This window comes from Pogona vitticeps, chromosome 5, assembly GCF_051106095.1.
Source record: "Pogona vitticeps strain Pit_001003342236 chromosome 5, PviZW2.1, whole genome shotgun sequence".
Classification (NCBI taxonomy): domain Eukaryota; kingdom Metazoa; phylum Chordata; class Lepidosauria; order Squamata; family Agamidae; genus Pogona; species Pogona vitticeps.
In genome coordinates this window covers 82,049,986-82,076,553 of record NC_135787.1, presented here as the reverse complement: position 1 = coordinate 82,076,553, position 26,568 = coordinate 82,049,986, and the positions used below count along the sequence as shown (strand labels likewise).

Genomic DNA, 26,568 nt, shown 5'->3' with positions numbered 1-26,568 from the left:
TGCACAGTGCAAAATTGTCTTTTGATGAGTATCCTAGCATCTATTTGCAAGGCCGTATGCCTTCCAGTGCCCTTTAAAAGTTCACATTTTGACACATGCCCTTACATTGTAGTACCAATAACCTTTCCATATTTCACATTACAGACTAGACGTGTTTCTGCTGCATATGAACATTTTTGAGTCACCAGTCTCTGATATTGTGTGTAAGAGGATAAGTTAATAAATTATAATGGTAATATAATTATAATTTTAATTTGCTGTAGCATCCCCCTTGCTCCCCCAGGCCCCGAAATGAAGACGCAAGACCATAACTTTTGGATAAAATATGGGCCACACTTTATTAAACCAATTCTGATTAATGCAATCAACCAATTCCAACATTGAGGGGGCCTGCGGTAGTGTGGGGAAATAACTGCCTGGCATCCAACCAATCCTTACAAGTCAATGGGCGAGTCCCAGGTCCCAGGTTCCAGCTGTCTTGACGACAGGAGAAACCCGGCAGGCCTCTATTAAACACCCCAGACCTCGAGCCATCTATATTTTGATGACTGTTGGTCCGAAAGTGGCCCAGCACATCTAGCCACCTCCGGCCCTGTAATCGCATGATCAGCAAAGCCGGAAGGTCCGATGCGCTGTAGGCTTGGCATAATTATCAAAGGGACACACCGTGAAAACCAGTTTTTCCCGCACTACCTGCCAAAGCATGAGGACTAGCATAGCTATGTCCCATGTTCCCACCGAGCCGCCAAGCTCATAAAGCAGGCCCCCTCCATCTTCCAGCAGATGTCCAAACCTGCAACATACAGTTGGACTCAATCGGTCTCCAGTATAACCAGACATCAGTGCCATTACTGGCGATCTGCGCCAACCCTTGCCATCCAAATGTGCCACCAAAATGCCCGAAGGCCCATTTTCAAAGATGTCATTCCTCCAAGCTGTAACCAATGCATACCAGGCATGCTTTTCCAAAACCTCCAATGCATGGGCACCAAGTCCCCAAATCATCCCACATGGGGAAGATGCAGCACCACGTGCCGCCCAATGGATGAAACTGTGCCACTAATCATGATGTGTCTTCATCACTCCAGGGTCTCGCCACCTGAAATGATACAAACTGCCTCTGCCATACATTAGTTATTATTCTGATACTTTCGTATTAGCAGCCAAACGACCAAAATCCGAACTACTTAATTTGTTCTGTGTTACCCCCTATGGTAACCGGTGTTGCCTCATCCCCAAATATCATGTATTCCACTCCTTCTCTCCTTGGGAAACTCACTAATCCCTCTTCCCAGTTCTAATTCTAGTTGGCATGGGTTCTCTTTGCTATAACACCACTACCCCCTTCTGATTTCTTGTTGGGTCCTCCCATTTTGTCTTGCTGTTGCGACCCTGCTTTAGAGCAGTTGATTTTAGGGTGCTTTCCCCCACATGCAATGCAGATATGGTTAAACCTGCATGGGGACCTTGCACAGTACCTTTATTATTGAATTCATAGCAGGGCCACCGAGGCCGACCCTCCCTCTGCTGTGTATCGGTGGTCTCCGTAGATTGTATATTCAGATGACCACAGTCAAATCTGTCCCCTAAATTGCACTTGGCGGGCGTCATGTGTTGCAACCAAAGACCAGGGTGTGTCTCGTCCCATCCCATCTCGGGCCTGATTGCACTCCTCATTCTAAACGCTTCGTCACACCGAAGCCAAGCCAGGCCTTCAAATTCAGTTTGTGTTCTACGGATTATGTCGAAATACTGGAATAAAGCTGATGCCTTCCAGGGTTGTGTTTTAACCAGTACCCCTGCATATATAGTGAATCCAGTGACCCAATTATTCCAATCCCTATCAGGCCTCTTTCGCCTGTGTTTCTCTTTAATTTTTTCGTCGTCCTTATCTATGTCCCGGACCTCAATCTGCCGGTTAAGGAGTTCATAAAAATCAATGTACTGTCCAGTCCAAATCTTCTCCTTCACCGCCGGGGTCAAATGATCTCCCAGTGGCGTACTATAATCTGAATACGGAATCGCAGTTATCGGAACTGTATTATAACCTGTATTGGGCACCGCCGGGTGCGGCTGCGTTGCTGAATTCTTACCCTCGCTGGCCGATGCTGATTTTAACGGGGTGGCGACTGGCATACCCCAACCGAACCGTTGTGGGCCCATAGGGGGCCAAAAACCGCCCGGCCAGGCCATAGTAGGTGTTGTGCAAGCATTTGGTGAGGCAAATGGCTGCTGCAAGCCTCCAAGCCATGGCCAAGATGCCGATTGACTGGCCGCGTTGTGTGCACCCCCATACTCACCGGAAACTGCCCTCGCTGTTCCCGATGCCTCAACAGCCCCTTGAGAACTCGTAGAGGGTTCATCATATGGGCCGTACCTGCCTGATGTCCCCTCTGCTGCATCTTGGCTGTCTGCTGTCTCCATCCTCCTGCGTTTCTGCCCCTCAGTCCCCAATGGTGCTCCTGTAGAATCTTCCTCCAGATCTCGTCCTTCATCCTCGTGATCCTGCTCAGAATCAAGGGCATCAAAACGCCTCATTAAATCACGTGTAACGGCTCTCATTCCTGCCCTACGTTGTCCCTTTGTCTCCCTAGCAGAACGGCGTGGTGCAGCAGCACTGCCCCTCGGGGCCTGCCTTTCTAACTTTTCGGCCTCCAGGCTTGCCACTTTGGCCTGCAATTCTTTCAGCGTGGCCCAGGATTCCTCATCAGAGGATGAATGCGAGGGGGGCACCTGGGAAACTGTCTGCTTCCTCACTGGGGCTTTTCCCTTCTTCTTTCCCCCTCCTTTTTTCGGAGGCATCTCTTCCACCAGAAACTTTCTTACTCTTGAATTATTAATATTATTAATATTATTACTATTATTATTATTAAATTATAATACCCCAGGTCTACTTTGCCAACCTACCCAGACACTGCTTACCACAACCAAGGCGAGCCCAGTGGAATAAAACTCAAATCTCTGGTCAGCAGGCAAATGCCCACCCTATAATCAATCCTCCACCTCTCTCTAAGGCCCTTTACCCCCTTTGTTTCGATGCCGCCTTATCAATTCCTTAACTTGAATTTATTTTTTTAAATATATATAATTTATATTTAAATCAGTTCCCCAAATAAGCCCGCATTCAATTGGCCTAATGGAATTCAATATTTTATTTATTTATTTATTTATTTATTTATTTATTTATTTATTTATTTATTTATTTATTTATTTATTTATTTATTTTTTAAAGGCAGATGAACTCCAAGCGCCCAATTCACCTCCTAGTTTTAGTAAAGCACCCACACATTTTATTTTATTTTTATTTTATTTATTTATTTTTTTAAAGTGAAACCACTACATAAAATGGCCGCCGGAGCTACCACATGTGGCTTCCCCGATGGCTCACAAAATGGCCGCCTCTAGCCAACCTTTATTTCTATTTCAAGGCACTGAAACCCAGCCTGGAAAAGACCCGGCCAGCTAAGGGACGATCCCTCACTCCGTTCCTCCTAACTCCGGGGGGGGGGGGGCAGGAAAATTAGAACAACTTGAGGCCAGGCAAACGTAATATAAAATCTCACCCCCTTTACTCCCCCAAGAACCGATCAAACGGGCCGGGGGATGAGATGAGCAACAGCCCGCTGCCCTCCAACACCCGGTCCTTTTACTACTCCCCCCTACCTGCCTGCAGTCCCTCGGCTTCAAGAGCCCCAGCTATGCAATCCCCGTTGCTTCTTTTTTTTTAAAAATTTTTCCCCCACTGTTCTTTACCAATTGCTCAAGCGAACAGTAGAACTGCCGTAGATCTCTCTCTCTCTCTCTCTCTCTCTCTCTCTCTCTCTCTCTCTCTCCCTCCCTCCCTCCCTCCCTCTCTCTCTCTCTCTCTAACCCTCTAAGATACAAAATGGCAGTGGAATATGCAACAATGGGGGGGAGAGAAATCAAAAACCAGGGAGTTGCTTAAGAAAATTAAAGCCAGGGCTCGAAGCTCTCCAATGTCCCTACAGAAGCGAATCCACTGCCAGCCCCCAAGCTTAAGCCACCAGCAATCCAGGTAACAAGCTCTGTTAATTGCAAGATAGACCCGGTGGGGAAAAGTAGACGCCTCGCCTAATCGTCCTCCCAGCCTCTGACTCCTTCTATTCCCCCCCCACACAGGAGGGGGAAGCCCAGAAAAACTGCTCCCTTATTCTTTTTAAAGGAACTGAAGCACGCTATGGAGGGTGGAGGGGAGGTAACGAGCTAAGCCACTGACTCTGTGTGTGGGCGGGGCGTGCGCGCGCGCGCACGTGCGCACCGCAAGCTACCCTCGCTCTCCTTAAACAGCTAATGCCACCTGGTCGCAATCTACAATTAAATCAATACAGTCCTCACACAGCCCCAGACTAAATTCAATAAGTAACAGGGAGGGAGCTCCAGGCTACCCCCCTCAAACCGTCATCCAAGCCTTGCGAAACAGCCAGCCAACTCCGTCTTTCCTGTCTCTCTGCCAAAACCGAAAGGGCACAGGATGAGCTCAACGCTCCCTTAAAACCCCTTTGATCTCGCTTCAAACAACGCGAGACCCAGGCTGCCCTGCGTCATCCCAGGGCCAAGGGAGCAAACAATGCGCGGGGCTCAATGGCGCGAAAACAGCGCCCTTCGCGCGCGCTACCCATTCCCTTCTTTTTTCCCCCTCCCTTTTTTGGAGGCATCTCTTCCACCAGAAACCTGTCTTACTCTTATAATTAGTACTATTACAATTATTACTATTATTACTATTAATAAATTCTAATGCCCCAGGTCTACTTTGCCAACTTACCCCAGACACTGCTTACCAAAACCAAGGAGGGCCCATTGGAATATAAAATCAAATCTCTGGTCAGCAGGCAAATGCCCACCCTATAACCAATCTTTCACCTCTCCCTAAGGGCCCTTTACCCCACTTTGTTTCAATGCCACCTTATCAATTCCTTAATTTTAATTTTTTTTATATAACCGAAACTAGTACTCCAAAATGGCGGACGGGAGGCAAACCATGCGGCCGCACTGGCAAGGAACCACAAAATGGTGCCCACTACTCCCTGTTAAGCTCCCACACCCATTCCGGCTGCCAAGGTCTTCCAAGATCACGCCAAACACCAATGGAGCGGGGGGGGGGGGGTAAAATGCACAACAAAATAGCAGATGGGATTTACCAAAGGAAGGACTCTACTGCACACAAAATGGCACCCATAAAATAAAGAGCCTCAGCCTGTTAATTTCTAAAATGAAAGTAATTTTAAAATGGGAACCTAAGGGACTTACAAGTAACCCAAAGCTGCACAATAAACTTTTATAAATGAGTTGCTCCCCAGCAGGGACTTGAACCAACAACCTCCTTAACTCCAACAGGGTGCCCTTCCCTACAGAGCTATTCCTGCAGCCTTCTGCAAAGCTACCAACAATCCCCTAAAGAAAACCCTAGATAGCAAGCTATTTGTACCTAATGAATTTCAGCTCCCCCTACATAAGGTAAATTCTAGTATCAAAACGATGGATGGGAACTAGCAGGCAGGCGTGCTGGTGAACAAAATAGCTCCGCTTGATGTAAAAAATCCCCAGCTCAACTGCACTAGAAGAGGAATATTTTACCTACAAGCACCCATGATGTTCTGCTAAAAGCACAAAGAAAACACTCCCCTTTCCCAAGCAGAGAGACACCTGACCTCCTTTTTCATTTACCAGCCAAGAACCTAGTGGCGCTGTGGAGGGAAGGGGAAAAACAACAGGCTGAATAGCGGGCGCGCGCGCAGTGGGGTGCCTCGCTACCCTACCAGCTCTCCCTCTCAGCTAGTGCCTTTATTATTATTTTTTTAAAACTGAAACTAATATACAAACTCGTGGACGGGAGCTAAGCCATGTGGTCCTGCAATGCATATAAAACGTAGGGGGAAGGCAGGGAAACCAGGGTGGAAAGGGAAGCTAAATCACAACAGCACCACGTAGCTGGTGCGCACGCACGCCGCTCGCAATCCTCCCAACCTTCCTTTCCCCACGCTCGGATGAAAACCTCCCTCGCCTCTTACCTATAACCCAAGGGAACCAAGTGCTTTAAATAGAAACGGGGGGAGGTAAGGGGAGTGGGGGTGTACAAAGCCCAAAATCCAAGCCTCGTAGTGGGCGGAGCACCCACCGCTCATGGTCCCACCCAACCTCCTTCCCCTCGAATCGCCCCCTTACTATCAAGAAGAACTAAAGCACCCGGTTCCCCAAACAGAGAACAAGGGAGAAGCCGACAATAAAAGAACAGGGAGGGAGCTCAAAGCCACTCTCCCTCAAACTGCTTTCCAAAGGGTTGCAACCAGCCAACATCTGTCTGGTCTCCTTGCCAAAAGCGAAAGAGGAAAAGCCGAGGGCTGGGCCCCCCCATATAAGGGCCAGCTCTCACCCCTGTCACATGGCCCAGCTGGCTTGCCTCTTCCAGGACCGGGCGAGCAAAGCCGCAGTGCATTTCAAGGGCATGGTCACGCCCCTCCTGTGCGCGAAACCTTCTCTAACCCCATCTTTATTAGCCTATAGTAACCTCAGGGACATAATTTGAATAAGGGCCCAAGTCTAGATGGAGGGAAATGGACCTTTCACCCTCCCTGCAACTATAGTTTGGGTTCTGACTTCTGCAATCTACACTGCATAAAAATAATTCACCAGATGTATGATACGCTTGGCAATGCAAAGGGCAGGTAGAGAGGCTTGAGATAGAATAGAGTGCAGCAAGGTGCAGAAGGCTAAAGCTTGTTGCGAACAGCCTGATCAGGAATTGGCTTCCCTGTGCTTACTTTTGAGTATGAAAACAAACAGATGCTAGCTCCAACTTTACTGTAACCTATAATTTGACCTCTACAGGTATAAGCGGTTATTCATGGGTGTTTGCATGCTGGAGGAATATTAGCATTAGCTCTAAGGGGAGCTGGGTCACAGTTCTAGTTAGTGACTATGAAGCACCAGCAGGTAGCTCAGAGGTATACATAGTTATAATTGGTTTGACTGTTGTATTGCACGGTTCTGACCAGAAACAGTTCTCAGATGTAATTATTCTAAAAATACATTTTGCTGTCCCCACAGAGTGATTTTATTGCAGACATTAGCTTAAAATGCCATAAAAATAACAAAGGAAGATACAAATGACCCATGTAAGAGATCTGCTTTATGAAAACATCACATAGTATTCTATGATTCTATTAAATAATGCCCAGAATCCTATTGGTTATTTCTGCTTCCATAAAAGAAAGTGTGATAGTTGCTGCAGCTAATTCTGGCTAAATTGGCAGGATGTTGGGCACGTGCCAGATGCGTGCTGGATGTACAACTAGACATTAAATTCTTACCATGCCTCAAGCAGTCTTGAGACATGGTAAGGTCTTGTAAGGTAAAGGTAAAGGTTCCCCTTGACAATTTTTGTCCAGTCATGTTCGACTCATCCCCGTTTCCAAGCCATAGAGCCAGCGTTTTGTCTGAAGACAATTTTCCGTGGTGACATGGCCAGTGCGACGTAGACACGGAACACTGTTACCTTCCCACCAAGGTGGTCCCTATTTATCTACTTGCATTTGCATGCTTTCAAACTGCTAGGTTGGCGGGAGTTGGGACAAGCGATGGGCGCTCACTCCGTCGCGTGGATTCGATCTTACGACTGCTGGTCTTCTGACCCTGCAGCACAGGCTTCTGCGGTTTAACCCACAGCGCCACCACGTCCCTATAAGGTCTTGAGGCATCCCCAAATCATAAGAATGAGATCTTGATTGTACTCAAATCCCACTGATTTCTACTTAGGATCTTTGTTTACAGGAAACTGATTACATTATCTATAATTGTTGGACATTTTGTGAGTTTATTTCTGCACTTTTTAAAATTAAGTTTGTTTTTTGCTAATTGGGGAATTAGAAGTCATCTAGACCAGGGATCGCCAACCACCAGACCACGGCCCAGTGCCAGTCCATGGCCTTGGCAGGACCGGACCATGGAGACAAATCTCCCACACACCCCACATGCACTCTCCCAACACACACATGCATGCACACACACACGGGTGCCCTATCTGTGTATCTGACTATCAGCTTGTCCATGTTTCTATTCATTCTTGCATCCATCTCTCTTTCTCTCCCTCCCTCTCTGGTAAAACAGTTGTCTGTGCACATTTTATATTCTGAAAACACATAAGCAATCCTTTAGAGTGAAACAAATAGTTTACCACACCTTAGATGGTAAAGTGTTTTCATTCTTTATTTGTTCAGGTGGGGCTAGAGTGTCAAGGGGCCAGCATGTTTTAAGTATCTGTACTCTCCACAAAAAGGGGGAAAGGTTAAGGGAAGTTTGTGCAGTTAGAAATAATAAATTTTGTTTAGCTTTTCTTCTTAGATTGATGAACAGGATTCCATAAGAAAACAGTTGCTAGTATCAATGAATTTGATACAGTGATTTGAATTTCAATTGCAGTTTATGGAATTGTCTGTATCCAGGACATGATTCAAGAGTAGAGATGGGAAATGTTGCCTTTTTTAAAAATTGCAGCTCCCAGAATCTCACAGTCTCAGTAAGTGAAGAATTCTATGATTTGTAGATCAAATCCCATATATATATATATATGGGATTTGATCTACAAATCATAGAATTCTTGTGTTAACACTCCTTGTGTTATCTGGGCTTTCATTTTGCCTCATATATATATGAGGCAAAATGAAAGCCCAGATAACACAAGGAGTTGCCCTTGATTGGGAACTGGAAATGAAATGTAAACTCCCAATGTTTTCCACTAAGCCTGTTTCATAGGGCATACTTCAAAACATGCTGAACTTTCAATCTAAGGTATATAAAAAAGCCAAAATGGCTGCCAAACCTGAAAAGAAAATTAACAAAATGTCTGAAAAATGGAAATCATTTCTCAGCAAGAAAAAAGATGAAAGAGAGTTTAAAACTTTAAATTTTTCATTTAAAAAGATAAGAAAAATTAAACACATTTCTTCACTGCTCTACAAAGTGAACCACAAGCACTATAAATCCACTGCCTCTGGCATACTCAAACTTAAAATGTATGCAATAAGCCATGCTGATTGCTCAGCATTTGAGATGTCACAATCTGCAACTGGTGGCACCTAAGTCATATCAAAATTCATTACATCCATAATGCAGAGAAAATTAGATTTTTAAAATATTAATAACTTTCCTATTTATTTTTCCACATGATAGTAGTAATTACAGTGGACTGGCTGGGTTGCTTAAAATGTATCTCTAGTGAGGTCCCTAATAGAGACAGAAAACACTTGCCAGCATTCCTGACTGAACAGAAATTTCGTTCAGTAGACCTGGAAGCCACTCAAGTGTTTCTTGCCCCCTTCCCCATTTTTTGCTGATTAATTGAAATAAGGCCATGTGTATCAGCAAAAAAAGTGATTTATGCCAACATCTTTATTGAAATCCATTTACACTGGGAAAGGTACATGAATATATAGCTTAAATTGTATCACATATATCTGAATTGGATTAAATAAAGAGTGTGTCACTTCTGTTTATTTACCAGTAGTGCATATTTCTTCACTGGAAATATGTGCATGCCTTTAAAGGATTTCTTTATTCTTTATTCTTTGCAGAAAATTAATATAGATGCAGTGATGAGTCTCAAGATGGTAAATTTCATGTCAAAAGAAGAAAAACAACTTTCCCTTTCTAGCAGTCTTCTAATTTGTCCCATGTTTCTGTCAATATTTTGAAAATGGCCTACATGATAGCAATTCATGCCCTCAACAGCAATCCCTTTGTTTTGTAGAGTGTTTCTTCGTCTTCACAGTTAACACTGTCCTGCCTTTGTATTACTGGTGTTGCACAATTTAGCTTTGTTCCTTTTCTCAGTGTTATACTTTTTTACTAAAACCTCACTTGTTTCATCTTTACTGAAATGTGAAGTGGCATCTCCGAAAGTGATGAAGGGAAGATTGATTCAAACAGACTCTAATCCTTTCAGGGAAAGAACGCCTGAGGGGTCCATGACACACTAGGAGCGATGTCTGCTGCTGATGTCCACTGCAGAAAGTTTTCCTTCTGATACACTTGTTCAGCCTTTGATAATGAGAAAAGGGCTCTATGTGCATACTGGTATAAGAAGTATGCCAAAACAGAGATGTCTTTAGAGAGCTCCATGGTGGTGTTGCATTGTAAACACATTTTGCACATACTTTTGTTTTGGCATGCATGGTAGCAGATGGGAATTGAATTTGATGGTTGGATGTTGTATTTGTACCGTGAGTGATAGTTAAAACAGTTGCGAGGTGTGGAAGAATGGAACATTGATGTGATTAGTTGGTATGATTCCTGATTGCAAATATGTTGTTTTGTATATGGGGGGGAGAGAGAGGGATGTGTACAGAGAGAATGTGTGCAAGAGAGTTATATAAAGTTTAAATTGAATGCATTAAGAACTCTGTATTAGTTATGAATTAACTGAATTTGGAAAAGCTGTGTGTTGAGCTTAATGGTGTTACTCAGAGCTGAGTGTGGTCTATTTTAAGTAAGAGTGGGGATATTAGTATTGTTTTAGAACTTGTGTCAAAGCATCTATTTATCCATATATAAATATCTGCCAATTTTTATATTACAAGGAAGAGAAGTAAAGTCTTATACCTGTATGATAAAGAATCTGACACCCTGAACTTAATTCTTGTAGTTTATTATTTTGTGCTAGCAAAGCAAATATACATTTTACAAAGCTTTTCCAAAAATGGGGGCAACCAAAACAACAACAATTATAACTTTGAAACTGGACTTTGAATTTGCTCCAAATTGGGTTTGATTTGTGCCAAATTTGAAGAAGTTTGGGCAAAGGGTTTTTGAGTTATGATTTTTTTAAAAAAAAAAGTAAAAATGTGTTTACCTCCCATGCAGAAACAAGTGACATTTAAATGTCCCCAGATTTAAAACAGAACAAATAAATTGGGGAAAAATATTTCTTATCTTAGAAGAGAATGGTTGGCCCATTTCTTTTTTTAAAAAATGGAATCTAGGCTGCAGGAGCTAAAATACTGAGCCTCCAAAAAGTCCATTTAAAGGGGTAAAACTATGGCTTTCTTATAAACTGAGCATGCATGGAACAGGTTTACCATCCAGAATATGTTTGAAGGATGTCCATTGTTCTGAGACTGTGATCAACCCCCAGTATCGAGGTAGCCAGTCCAGCCCGCCCTCCACTCTAAACCTGGTACTGTTGAATGCCAGGTCTGTATCTAACAAACCCCAAGTGATCTACGACCTCATCCTGGAGGAGGATGCAGACCTGGCATGCATAACGGAAACGTGGATAGGCAGAGAGGGGGTCCGCCCCTAGCACTTGTCTGTCCACCTGGTTATGCTGTCCAGCACCAGGGTAGAGTGGAGGGGCGGGGGGGAGTAGCCATTGTCTACAAATCCAACTTAGAGGTTACTAGGCGCTCCTCGGTGGTAAAGCCAGGTCTAGAGGCACTCCACGTGTCAATAGGGGCTAGGGATGGTATTAGGATTTTGCTGGGTTACCGCGCTCTCCACGACCAAGCCACTTCCCTACCGGAGCTGGCCGACTTTGTCTCCGCGGCATTGTTGGGATCCCCAAGGCTTTTGGTCTTGGGTGATTTCAACGTGCACGCGGGGGCAGAGACCACAGGGCCAGCTCTTGAGTTCTTGGAAACCATGGCTTCCTTGAACATGTCCCAACATGTCATTGGCCCCACTCACGTGGGTGGAGATACGTTAGACCTGTATATTTCCACTAATTGGAGCGAGTGTGGTCTGGTGGTGACTGACCTTGTGTCGGTCCCCTTGTCATGGTCAGATCACCACCTAATAAAATGTAACCTCTCAGTGGCACTCCCCCCTCGCAGGGAGCAAGGACCTATTTCTATGGTCCGACCTCGAAGGCTACTGGATCCTGTTGGATTCCAGGTGGCCATGAGAGGTGTTTCGGCTGACCTGGCTGGCGTTCCTGTCGAGGCTCTGGTTGACAGCTGGTCCACTGCTGCCACTAGGGCTATAGACACGATTGCGCCTAAACGCCCTCTCCGGCTCAGAGCTCGGCCTGCGCCCTGGTTTAACCAGGAGCTCCGAGCGATGAAGCGACATAGGAGAAGGCTAGAGCATAGATGGAGGAAGAACCCGACGGATTATAACTGGATTGCTGTCAGGGTCGCAACTAACCTTTACCTGACTAAGGTAAAGGCTGCATGTAGATCTTTCTTCACTAACCGGATAAGCGAAGTGTCCAACCAGCAGGTGGAGTTATTCCGTATAGTGCGCGACCTATCCGGAACTGGTTCAGGTGATAGGCCTCCCCCTAGTTTTTCCCTGACCAGTTTGCAGCCTTTTTTAAAACTAAAGTAGAGGCCATCCGCCGGGAGCTCTCTCTGTTTTTAAAAACAGTGAGTCGAGCAGAGATGTCCAGCGCTCCATCTTGCCCGGTTACTTTTGATTCTTTTCAGCCTGTAATGCCTGACTCTGTCACCAGGGTGCTTGATCGCTGTCGAGCCACCACCTCCTCCTTGGACCCTTGCCCGGCCTGGCTAATCAAAGCAGCCAGGCCGATAACAACAGAATGGGCCACAGTAATAATAAATGAGTCTTTCCTTGAGGGTAGATTTCCATCTGCCCTCAAGGAGACACTCATTAGGCCCATAAGAAAGAAACCTAGTTTGGCAGCGGATGAAATTGGCAATTATAGGCCCGTCGCCAATGTTTCTTTCATAAGTAAAGTGATCGAGAGGGTGGTGGCTGATCAGCTCCAGGCTCACCTGGACGAAACAGATGCCGTGGATCCATTTCAGTCGGGCTTCAGGCCGCGCCACGGTACTGAGACGGCATTGGTCGCCCTGTACGATGACCTGTTGAGGGAGGCCGACAGGGGCAAAATCTCTCTGTTGGTCCTCCTCGACATCTCAGTGGCATTCGATACCATTGACCATGTTATCCTCCTGGGGAGGCTCTCCGAGTTGGGAATTGGTGGCTCGGCACTTGCCTGGCTCCGTTCCTTCTTGGGGGACCGTCCCCAGAGAGTTCAGCTTGGGGAGAGCGTCTTGGCCCTGTGGAGTCTCAATTGTGGGGTTCCACAGGGGTCGATTATCTCCCCAATGCTGTTTAACATCTATATGAGGGCGCTGGGCAGGGTCATTAGGGAATGTGGGGCTTCGTGTCATCAATATGCTGATGACACCCAGCTCTACATCTCCTTTTCACCAACTGCAGGTGATGCTGTCCTTTCCCTTCAGCACTGCCTGGGGGCTGTACTGCAATGGATGCAGGAGAACGGGCTGAGGCTGAACCCGGACACAACGGAAGTTCTGAGGGTGGGTGCCCCCATGGTAGGTGGCTTGGGTGACTCTCTCACGTTTGGGGGGGGCACCTTGGCCACGAAGAGTGGGATTCGCAGCCTGGGCATATATTTGGACCCCATGCTCACCATGGAAACGCAGGAGGCATCGGTAGGTCCGCACCACATTTTTCCATCTTTGGCGGATTGCCAGGCTGCGACCCCATCTCGACACGGGGGCGCTCACTACCTTGGTGCATGCGCTCGTAATCTCAAGATTAGATCACTGTAACACGCTCTACGTGGGGCTGCCTTTGAGGCTGACACAGAAACTTCAGGTGGTGCAGAATGCGGCGGCCAGGCTCCTTACAGGAGTGAGGAAATACCAACACATCTCTCCAACGCTGGCCGCATTGCATTGGCTGCCCATCTGTTTCTGTGTCAACTTCAAAGTTTTAATGCTTACTTATAAGGCCCTAAACGGTTTAGGACCTCAATATTTGGCAGAACGCCTCCTCCCACCAACGTCTACCTGGATCACCCACACGAGTCAGGAGGTGAGGCTGAGGAGCCTGATGCCAAGAGAGGCCCGGAAGGAGAAAACACGAAACTGGGCCTTCTCGGCGGTGGCTCCTCGCCTCTGGAACAATCTCCCTCCGGAGATTCGCACGGCCCCCATGCTGGGCGCCTTTAAAACCCAACTAAAAATATGGTTATTTATCCAGGCCTTCCCTCCAGCCAATTCTTGATTTCTCTCTTACTTTTCCTTCTTTATTTTACTGCTGTTGCTGTTTGATTATTATGTATTTATCTATGTTTTTATCATCTGATTTTATATTGGAAGCCGCCTAGAGTGGTCCGGTGGGCCAGATAGGTGGGGTATAAATCAAATAAATAAATAAATAAATATGCCAAAGTAGATACAATGTTGCAGCTTCATGAACCAGGGAGACATTAGTGGTCAGTGAAAGGTCACAGGAATAGTCAAAAGACAGATTTTATTTGAAAAGTAAAAACAAGAACAAAAAACAGGTTTGCTTTAAATGAAATAGTGAAGTGGCAGTTCTCCAGAAAGGGACATTTGGCTATGTTTCTTTAGGGAAATAGTATACCATTTTGTAAGGCATATCCAAAGTATTTTTGCATAACAAACTCAGAGCAGTTGTGTTTGTCCCAGCCTTGAGTGCTTGCAGTACACATTGTCTCAGGATTTCTGAGATCAGGCTCTCAACACAAGTCTTCAAAGAGGAAATCTAGACCCTGTCAGTCAGGACCAAATTAGCTGATTGTGGCGTTCGCTCCTCATGCCCCTGCCTGACTTTCCAAACACAAAGCATATGAAGGCAAACTACTACTACTTTTCACCCGCTGCCACCAGTTGATCACTAAATCAACATTAATTATGGAAGGATGAAGATGACGGTCCAAACTTCACTGTCTTTTAAATAAAATGTGTTTATTGATTACAGATGTTTGAATATTAATCATTGGTAACTTCTATTATAATCAATCTCAACCTTTTGTTTGTCATAACAGTTCTTATTCACTCTTCACTCTAATCACACCTCAGATCTCCCAAATACCACACTCTATCTCTCCACACTCTCAGTCTGATTCTGATTTACTCCCTCTCTGACTCCACCTCTTTTTACGTATCTTTTGGCTCCGCCTCTCAGCAACATTAGTCTGTAACATGAATATGCATGACTTCTTAACATAATAATGGTGAACACTACACTGATTCTCTGGAGGATAATTTTTTAACTTCTTCCTGGAGAGACAAGTATTCATATTGACAAAGGTATTCTGGATTCTGTTTCTGTATCTAATTGCAAAAATGTTTTAAAAGATGTTTACAAAGAAATATTCAGAAGTTCACTCATTTAAGCTGTGAAATTACTTTTTTTGTTTTTGACTGGGAATGACATTTCTTGATGTTAGCAGTAGAGATGGGGGTATTTGTATTTGTATACGAATATCCCCCACAGGTGCAGATAACAAGGGCCCAGCCCCATGGGGCCAGACCGACCACTCACCATTCTGCCACTACTGTGGACTTCACACTCCCTTCCTATAGCTCTGGAGCTTGCAATGGATTAGCCACTCTTCAACCTGGCAGAGAATCTCATCATCCTGCTGGGATGGCTAATCCACTGTGAACTCCAGAGCAATAGGAAGGGAGTCCAGAGACTGTGTCAGCAGTGGAATTGTGAGTGGTCATTCTGCACTTGTGGGGGGATATTCATATTTGTATACAAATACCCCATCTCTAGTTAGCAGAGCTTTGGTGCCTATATACTGTCCTAGTTTCAACCGTTTCATCCATCTTTTCATTATACAGTTGTTTGGTAATTATGCAAAAAAAAAATCCAAAGCTACTATGTCCCATCAAGTCCCTTCTGATATGTATTGATTGTATAAGTTACTGACTTCCAAAATGTCCTATTATTAAGAGCTCCGCTCAGATCTTGCAAACCAATAACATTTCATGTTAGGTTGTTTTATTGTCTTGCTGCTCAAACCATTCCTAGCATTCTTGTCTTTTTCAATAAGTTCTGCTCAGATATTGGAAACTAACAGCTGTTGCTTTCTCTATTGACTCAACCTATCTCATGTTAGGTCTTCCTTTTTTCCTACTGGCCCTACAAGTTTTGTAAGCAATGGTTTCTTTTCTGGTCAGTTTTATTCTTAATCCCTTAAAATACTTTGTCTCAGAGGGCCAAAAGACCGCAACCACATCTAAGCTGCTTCCCTCCTCCCACAGCAACCATATTAGAGACCTGGAATCTTTTGTTACGGGTTAATTCTACATGAGGGAAGTTGCCAATAGAATTTGTGAGCACTGCATATATACTTACACTTAAAAAGCCATTAAATTCATTTAGAAACCACCCACCCCCGCAAACATAGTTTATGAATGTCGGATATCTGTATCCATGATTCAAAACACCACGGAATAGCCCAATATTGCTGCACAATATCATGCCTACATTGCCAGCAGGAAAAAGGGCAGCCTGAATGTTGGCAACACCAATGGCAACAGTCAGTATGGTCTACAGGATACCCTCTTGTGCCCCCTAACAAATGCATATGTCAAAAAATCGCCCTGATTATTTATTTAAATTTATTTCAAATATTTTACCCCACCATTCTCCTTAAATTGCTTTGTGTTTGGGTGAGAAGTGGCTAATGGAAAAAGGAGTTAGCTTCTGGAACTTTTCCTTCCTTAGTGTCACTTTGTGAATGTATTATTGGAAAAAGCAAAAAGTCCCCTGCAAAGGGACCAGCTTTCATTGAATTCACAGTTCTATGCCCATAATGGTTTACTCACTCCACAGGGGTCTTCCTAATGAAAGATTGTCAGAAGGCAAGATGCAGTCTCTCCCTTTTGCAGTTACTCTGCTTATATTCTGAAACTGAAAACACTACTTAAATAGGTAAAGTTCAATTGACCTTATTTTGAGTTTTATGTGTTTGTTGCCTTTTCTTCATTTTCTCCTGTTTTCTGTCCCAATACCTCAAATAAATTATTTCTGAAACGTGTACATTTTTCAATTATTTTTGAAAGAAGAATTCTCACAAACATTTTCTTCTTAGATGACCGCACACTGCCAGATATCTGTAGGACTTCTAGAAGGATTTCTGTTCTTTGCTTCTGGGCCTTGGACAAGATCATCTGAAATGTCTTTTTATTTCCCCCCTATCCCAGAACTGTAGAGCTCCCTTCACCAACTGCCCATGTCAATCCCCGCATTTCTTAAACAAGATGAGGAAAAAAACTCACTGTAAGAGCTGTTTAAAGTTCATCAAAACAGAATATTTGTGCACCTAGATTTTACTTCTATAGTGGCTCAAAGATCTCCGACTTGCTTTGGTCAGGTTACTTTGAAAACTATATTTTGTACAAATTATGAGCTGTTACCTTGACTTTCAGGTTAATAGGATTTTAGGATCTCACTCCATGTAATAAAAATTAATCTGCCTGTGCCAGAAACTGTAAATCAGTTTACTCTCCTGCACACAATACAAATAATCTAAATGATATTTCTTTTTTATATTTTCCAATTTGCACTGCCTTGGTCTTTAATCAGTAACCTCATTTCTGTATTTCAAGCATAAAGGTGGAACAGTTCTGTATGGAAGGGCCTGTGTGTGTGTGTGTGTGTGTGTGTGTGTGTGTGTTGAATGGGTATGCATCAAAGTAAATGAGTGATGTGTGGACAGAGGCTCCTGTCACCACATTACATGTGGAGGAAAGTGTTTTGGGTAGCAGAAAAACTTGGGCCTTCCTTCTTTCAGATATTGTTGGTTTGCAGCTCCTACAATTTTTCACTACAATTTTTCACTGCCAGCCAGAGCTAGCTTGGGTTGCTTTCCATCAACATCTGGAAGACTAGACATTCCTCAGCCTTTCCCTGATGGAAGTTGCAGTTAACACAATCACCAAGTCAATGCAATCCTTATAGACTCATCATAAGTCCTATGGCATCCCTCTGGGCTCCTACAGGTGATTGTCAGATAGCTGCAGGCTATCTGAATGGACCCATGGTTCCATCCCATTTTCAGCTAGGATTTGTCTGACTATAGCTTTCAAATCAGTGTGTTAAATGTGAGTGCCTGAAAAAAGGAGACATGAACCACTCTTGCTCCTCTTTCCACCACTTCATTTAATGAGCAAAAAACCCTTACCTTCATGAGTCTTCATTTTTTAATCACTGCAAGGTGGTAATTATAACTAAGCTTTTAATGTCATAAACTTTGCACTCACAGATCATTTTTAATAAACGTGTTCTCCTGAGTCATCAAAAGTGACCTAAATGCATTTTTTAATCAAACTTTGCTCCTAAGATTCCTAAACTAAATATTTTGGAGTCTAAAGCATTGGCTAAATCAATACATAGGTATATAACTGTCCTGTAGTCAATCAATCACATAATGAGTTTTCAAAATAATTTCATCATGAAAATGAAACATTACAAAACAATGGAAAAATGGGACACATTACAGTTCTTTTTCTTAAACTAATGTTTTTTTCCATGTTATTATTTTTATAAGTGATCTTTTGCAAATGCTCTTCAGTCCCAAAGTATAGTCTAAGACTGAGGAACATTGAGGTCAGATTAGAAAAGAGAATATAATTCCTTTTCTCTATATGAGTTTGTCCATAACTTTATGGATATGAGCGTTGAGTGAGAGATTCATATTATGTAAGATGGACGACTTTAAGTTTTGAACTTTCCAATCCTCTCAGAGACTATAGTTACTCAGAGTGAAACGTAACAACATGCATCGCCTAATAAAACCCATTCCTTTGACTCTTATGTTGCTCCTTCTCTTATGTTGTACCAATAAGCACAGGACAAAGACTTACGATCAGTCTCTATGCCTTTCCAGTTCCCCACCCCTGCTGCTAACATTTCATTGGATGAAAAAAATGGTGGGTGTGTGTGTGTGCGCGTGCGCGTGCGCACGTGCCTCTACACAGTTTTCAATATTTTTACTTTGCCTATAAAGATATTATTTCTATATGGAATTTGGAATTTATCCATAAAAATTCCATCACTGCTATATAAATCCTCTTAAACTATTTGTGACCAAAACTGTTTCGTCAGATGTTAATTAATTTCTTCCAGATTATACTTTAACCATCAAAATGGTCATTATCTACTGACAATATTTGATTATTGATTGCAGTTTATTTTGTTGAAGCTATTATGTCTATGATTTGAGAGCATTTATCAGTTAATGAGAGCTCACTATCAGTTAGGGCTTTGAAGCATTCTGCAAATATTTAAGAGAAGCTAAATCTTTCAGTGCTCTGGTTCTAGAAATGTACATGTAGAGCTCTAGACACATGGCACCTGAGGAGTTGAAACTCTTGTTTTAGAAAGTATAGTTCAGCAGTCAATACTATACAAGAAATTCCTCCAGGTCCATGCAGAACCTCTGATGGTCCCAAAGTATAGCCAGTATCAGGTAAACCCAGGATTAGCCCTAACATTAGGGTTGTTACCTCAGGCAGCAGGGCTGGAGTGTCAACAAATAGGCAACCAATTGTTAGCTACCTCATTACTATTATTGTATTTTTCAAGGAAGAGGGATAAATGCTTGTGGGATTTTTTCTTTCCAATATCCAAATAGCTTGGATGGGTTATTTTACTTCTCTGCATCTTTTATCTTTGGAACTTGGGAAGGTACAGGATTTGCTGTTATACCAAAGTAAAAAAAAATGTATTTGGTGAAGTCATGATTATTATGAACCTGCCTCTCACTCCTGGGCCAAATGTCAGGGCTGCCAATTATTTAATAGCTGTAGTTTTTATTTATTTATTTATTTATTTATTTATTTATTTATTTATTTATTTATTTATTTATTTATTTATTTAATTGATTGATTGATTGATTAATTGATTAATTGATTAAGTGATTAAAAAGTTTTCAGCTTCACAAGGAAAGTGGCTAATAGGGCAGCTCCTGTGTGGAAGTAGTAGCTGTTCTGTTCTGAAACCTTTAATGTCTTTATTTTATTTATTTATTTATTTATTTGATTTTTACCCCACCCCTCTAGACCATGTCTACTCGGGGCGGCTTTTACAAACTACAGCAACACAAGCAAAATAGAAGTAAAATTACACAAATTTCACAAATTAGGATAGACAAGCAGGGGACAATTCCAGAATTGCAGATAAGACACCTGCAACAGCAGCAGTCAGGGAATTACATTCATTACTCATGAAAACAGAAAGAATTGACTCAGAAGAATTGGAAAAATAAGAGATCCAAGGTTCAAGAAGAAAAATTCAGATGTGAGAATGAACAGGGCATTGGAACAGTATATGAACCAGGGTATCAGGAGTCTCTAAACGAAAGAAAGAAAGAAAGAAAGAAAGAAAGAAAGAAAGAAAGAAAGAAAGAAAGAAAGAAAGAAAGAAAGAAAGAAAGAAAGAAAGAAAGAAAGAAAGAAAGAAAGAAAGAAGCAGTCTTTTTTCATGAGGGATATTGAGAAATCAACTGGCACGGGTGGTCGAAAGAAAAATATTAAAATGGGCTAACATAAAAGCTCTTCTTAGATGTGGGTTTACCAGGGAATGGAAATATTTGGGAGAATGATCCTGAGATGGAAAGAATTCAACAGAAAGAGGGGAACATACAGAATTAAGGTTATTGCATAAGTAATTTAATTTGGTGTGACAGAGCTTGTCCTTGATTATGGAATAAGCCCTAGAGAAATTCATATCTACCAAAGATTCCAGGGATATGTGAAGAGAGAAGTTTCTTTTCAAGAAGCTGGAACCAGGAAAAGAAGTAAGAATCACACAATACATCATATATCAGGGATCCAGAGTGCAAATTTAAAAAAAGACGGCGCCAAAATTTAAATGTGAGTAACCAGGCAGCTGTGGAAGGTAGGTGAATGTCCAATTCTAAAGAAATAGTAGAAAGCCGAATTAAGTTGGGAACTAATATTCTGTGAAAAAACATTGCTGCAACTTGATCAATATCCAAATTAACTGAGTGTATCCATATAGGCACACGATATAGCAAGTGAGAAATAATCTTAGACTGAAAAATCTGAAAGGCTGCAGGGATATATTGGTTTCCAGAAGAGTAATGAAACTTAGAAATATCTTTTAATTGCGGAAAAATTGAAGAGATAGCAGCTTTTTAATGTAATGTCCAGCTGAGTTTGTGGTGAATAAGAAGACCCAGATACTTATAAGAGTGCACTTGACGATAAGAAGAAGGTCCTATTGTCCAAGGGGTAGGGGACCAAGAGCGGGGGGAAAAAAACCCAAAATTTGGGTTTTATTGGTGTTAATGGATAGATCATTAAGATCACAGAAATCCTGAAATTTAAGTAAAGTGCAACAAAGACCTGATCTAGTACGAGACATTAGCACTGTATCATTGGCTTACAGGAGTATAGATAAGGGAACACCGTTAAGGGCTGGAGCTGACTGATTGCAAGGGGAAAGAAAAGAGGGACGATCAGCTAAAAATAAATTAAATAATAGAGGGTCCAAAATGCAACCTTGGTGGACACCTTTGAAAATTGGAATTTTTTCGGTAAGAGTGTTGGAATCAGGTAAACAAACCTGGCAGGAATTATGGGAATACAATTGGGAGAGCAAAAATAGGAAAATAGGAAGGTGATCGCTCTCAGTGCAGGTATCTATGAAAAAAAATAGCTATCTGGGGTAAGAGGTCTGGAGAGGCAAGAACATAATCAATGACACTCAGACCTCTCACTGAAAAATGAGTAAATTCACCAGGGATATCAATGCCCAAAGAACCATTGAGGATAATTCAAAGTGGTATATAGATCAATAAGAAATGGAGTATAGCTATTAAAGGAATGTTCCTTGGAATTTATTTATTTATATTTATTTATTTATTTATTGGATTTATATACCGCCCCATAGCGCTACAAGCACTCTCCGGGCGGTTTACAATTTTAATTATAAAGGCTACACATTGCCCCCCCAGCAAGCTGGGTACTCATTTTACCGACCTCGGAAGGATGGAAGGCTGAGTCAACCTTGAGCCGGCTACCTGGGATTTGAACCCCAGGTCGTGAGCACAGTTTTAGCTGCAGTACAGCGTTTTAACCACTGCGCCACGAGGCTCTTCTGGAAGTCCTTGAAGTAAGAAAACAAGGAGGAGTCAGATCTTCTAAGTTCCAGTTCATATCCAGGGCTAAGGCAGAGTTGGATGGGCCTATTTTAGAATTTAAATATCCTAAGATCAGTAAGAAAGACAGGGGTATAGTACTGGAATATTTCAACATCAAATTCTCAAGGTCCTCCCTCAGAGCCTGGGGTGAAGGAGCCACGGGTGGAATATAAACATTAAACGGCAAGATTTTGAGGTCATTAGCTTGAAGCAAAAAGGCTAGGATATAAAGGGAATGAGAAGAGAGAGAAGACATAGAGAAGGGGACAGAATCTTTAGCAAAACAACAAAGTCCTGCACATGGATGACCCGCTTGGTTGAGCTTGAAAGCAGGTAGATGATAAGAAGTATAACCAGGAAGACTCTGAGAGGTTAGGGACCAGGTTTCTTGAAAGAGTATTATATCAAAGGCTTTCAGATATTGTATAAGGTATTTATCAAAGGTTTTCTTTGACCAACCTGAGATGTTATTTTTAAGGGCAGGACAGAAATTGAAGAGGAGGGACAGGGGTTAATTAGTTAGCAAGGGGAGTTAGATGTAATAGAACCGCTAGGTAAAGAAGAATAGGCAATGATATCAGAAGACAGAGTAACAGTGGAATTAGAGGCTAGGAGAGTTGCAGAAGATCCACAAGAAGAGGGTTTAGAAAGAGAAGAGGCAGGGGGCAAGGGTCCTGGGAACAAGTCCTGCTATTTGGAGAGACATGGGTACCTGTGAAGTCATAAATAAGTGGAGGAGGATACTGGGATTGGGCATCAATTAAGAAGAAAGTCAGCTTGAGAGCTTCTTTTAACAATACAGAGGGGGGAGAGAGGGATTTGAGACACAGAACTGGTAATAGGAGAAGAAAAAGGGATGACAGGAGCATTATCGGTGTTAGAAGGCACAAGATTGTTAAGTAGCTTATGATTCAATAAAATATTTGATGTTGATGAGGACTTAACACATGTAGAATCATCTGGGCCATTAGAAGGGTTTGACGTCAGAGTTTCCACTGGAGCAGTGTCCATCTTGACAGCCTGTAAGGGAGAAGGGAGGGGAAAGGATTTGGGGCTGAACAAAGGACAATCCAAAATGGGAGGGGGAAAAGAACGAGGTTGTTCCGGACAGGAAGGTTGCACAGCGGGGCCAGCTCTTGGATTTCTTCTGTAGATGTGTTCTTTCTTCACAGTAAGATGAGATATAGCTAGATTTCAGAAGAAACGATGAGGAATTATTCCATATTCGTAAAGGGATTTAACTGTGGCAAACACAAGAGACGGAATGTAGCCAGAGTGGAACTCCAATAAGAAACACGAGAATTGCTGGCCAGAAGATATTTGAACAATATTTGAAAGATCTACTACAGAAATAGGCACCTTAAGTAGGCGTGTCAAATGCCTCCTGGCATGCTGAATGTTATTCCAGGCAGGGTGTCTTCTAATTCTGGTTGCATGGCAAAACAAAATAACAGCTGAATGTGCTTGGTAGACTAGCTGGAAAGAGGATTTTGTAGGCACCGCATAGTGAGCTCTTAGAGGAGAAGCTGAAGCAGGAGGAAGAGGTAGAGTATCCAACTCAGGCACTGTAGGAAGCTTGGGAAAGTCAGTTGATATCCTTGAGGTAATTTGTTGTAGTCCCTTTAAGAGATTTAAAATATGAGAAATCTGGGAAAAAATTAGTGAAACCGTCTGAGCAGTAAATAGGGATTGATCCTTCAGTAGTTTGAGCGATTCACAGGCCATTCCACAAGGTGATGAATCTCCATTCATGGTTTGGGAAAGTAGTAGCTCAAACAATTCATGGCCAGATTGCAACACCAGAAAAAGTTCACCAAACTCTGGTTGCTTCTAAATGTATTATGCTGACTTTTGAGATGCTACACAGTGACTTACAGAATTATTCTCATGCCAAACCTAAGCCATTGCTTTGGAGCATAAAATAACAATTAATTGGAGTCAGAAATGCTTGCTGTGGATCTATAACCAACAGTGAGGATTTATTTGTTATTTGAGCTTTTCCAAATTGAAAATAGGTGTTCAGCTAATGTCACACACTAACATATTCCTGGCACATGTAGTTGCCTACAGCAGTGATGGTTGTTAAGCACTGTATAGAGCAAAACCACTGACGATGTTTTCCTGAAGTAGGTTACTGGACTTTTTGCTTCCTTCAAAAATCCCTTTGAAAAAACAAGGGGGTTCATACATTACTTTGTACTGAGTAGATATTACACTAAACCTTCAATTAACTTTGTGAGAATTACTAGCCTCTCTCAAGCTTGCCTCTTTTCTCTTCCCTCACCAACATACACAACAGGAATTGGAATTACTTATTTCCATTTGATTCACCAGATACAAGCCTGATTATTGTGACTAATTCTAACTCTGGTTAATAGAATCATGCCAACTACATAGTTTATGAAGCTCGTTTACTTTCACTACCCATAGTTAAAATTACTAGTTCAAATGACACTTTAATCTGCAGTCAATCTAAAACAGAAACAGAGCCTGCCATCACACTTGCAGAATGTTTCCAAGTTGCTCCTTGTGAATTTTGAATCTTTTTGGGTTCAGACAACACATGGCCATTATCAATTCTTTTGTTTCTCCTCCATTCTATCTCCAAATCAAATCCTACCTGCTGGGAGGCTACTACTATTTTTGTTCCACATTTCATAGCACAGTACTACTGGCATTGCATTCATTGTGTACTCCTAAATTGATTTATTTTGTTTACTTCTGGCATGCAGTCCCATCTTTCCCACCTGCTTTTGATCAACTCTCTTATTTTCTTTAACTAATGTTCAAACAGGAATGTTAGTGCTCTGGTATTCTTCTGTCAAATGTGGCTTGATGTATGACAGTGTGCTGTGGGTTCTCCTCCATAGAGGGTAGTGCAGTGTGGAAATAGGAAAAAATGGCACAGGTCACTATGTGGCCAGCAATGGGTTGTCCTTGCACTTGCTGGCAAGAGGCTTTCTGACATCAGTGCAAAGAGCAAGCTTTGGCAATCCAAGGAGCCCTGCATAGGCAGCCTATGTTGGGAAAGGGGGCTGGGTGGGTGTAAGGGAGGTGGGGCAGGTTGTATGAAAGCATGCAATGGAGAAGCAAGCCCTCACCCCCTCCGATTGGCAAACCAGAACAGCCTTGAGCTGACATTGGCTGGCGGTCGATGAAGCCAAGTAGTTCTCTCCTTGAGGAGGTGTCTCCTCATCCCATTTGATTCACGTGGCACATGAGATCATGCCCCCCTTCCCCCAACCCTCTGCCCAAGGCCCCTCCTCCCCCTTGCTCTCTTTCTCTGAACAAGGAAAACATAACTTGAAGCCATTTTCTGTTGCTGCTGAGGATGGTTGGAGAAGGAATGTTTGTACTTTTTAAATGGCTAATCCAATCAGAGGTGGTGGGATGAGTGTGCATGTGTCTGTGCAGGCATCCATGGGGAAGGGGGAGGTACCTGGGCATATGTTTCAATCCAAGGGTTTAGTGGGGGAAGGGGGGAAGCCCCAGCAAATAATCCCTTCACTCTCTGAACCATGCAGGGCTTCGAAAAGGAAAGGGATGAAGCTGCAGCTGCCATCTTTGCAAAGGGGGCAAGTCTCCATTTTTACATGTGTGGCTACAAGGCCAGAAGACCTTGGCAGCAGTGATTAAGGTAAGAGGGTGTTGGTGGGGGTGGGGTGGGGTGGGGTGGAGTGGGGCCTAAGATAAGGAAAGGAAAGGGGTGGGGGGCAGGCTGTAGTATTGTTTGGCTTTGTGGGGTGGTGGCTGCCTTTCTACAGCCAATATGCTGATCAGTGGCCAGTGGGCATAATGGTGTTTTGTTTTATTTTTTAAAAAATACGAAGGATGAATAAAAATGGGTAAATATTCATTCCTTCATATTCGTGGGGTCTCTGGAACCCACAAATACAGATCGACAAATATTTAATGAATTGGCTATATTCATTGGAAAAAAACGATCCGTTTTTATATTCGTCCCCATCTCTAGTCAGGACAACAAACGTCTGAAGAATAGAGAGACACAGCACAATTATTTCTTTCTGGGAAGGAATCTGCAGGAAAATGAAGATTTCCCCCATCATCTTCCAAATGCATTACATTTCAATATCTACAAGCTAGTCTGTACACTCATTCACAAAACTTCACAAAAGGTTAAACATTTTCTTTATCATCCAAATTGCTAATATAGCAGCTGCCACTTAAAAAGAAAAAAAATCAAATATCTGGTGGGCAAATCCACCTACCTATTCACTTTGAAAATGGATGTTCCATTTATTGCAATTCCCAGAAGAAACTAAATGAAAGCTTAGCAAGGTCACTGAGAGGCCTACAGGAAGAGACACTGGTTTAATCTCCATGATGTCTCTCTGTCTGTCCCTCTATCTGTCTATCACACACAGCTAACTGAAAAAGAAAGTAGTTTTTTTCTTAGCTCTAATGGCTACTAGGAATTGAAAATACACAGTATAACAAAACCAGTGCCTAGGAAGTAATCTTGTGAAGTACATACATGGACATAACTGAGCATTATGTCCACAGTAACAACAAGGCAGAATACTATCCATGAAGCACTTCTGGTGGTGCACTGCATGATTGGTCAAACAAGGAACCGTGGTCAGTTGTGAAATTGAGAACACCCAGCAAAGTTA

The 26,568-nt window shown here is 42.8% G+C and overlaps 1 protein-coding gene across 1 annotated transcript in view; it reads right to left on the bottom strand.

Moving 5' to 3' along the window:
- Nucleotides 1–312: 312 nt before the first annotated feature.
- Nucleotides 313–26,568, bottom strand: part of LOC140704951 (uncharacterized) — a 91,025-nt gene continuing 64,769 nt past the window's right edge. The window contains exon 4 of the mRNA XM_078394037.1: nt 313–2,505. Within this exon, the coding sequence (XP_078250163.1) occupies nt 1,327–2,505 (1,179 nt within the window). The 3' untranslated portion in view covers nt 313–1,326. The remainder of the gene's footprint in view (nt 2,506–26,568) is intronic.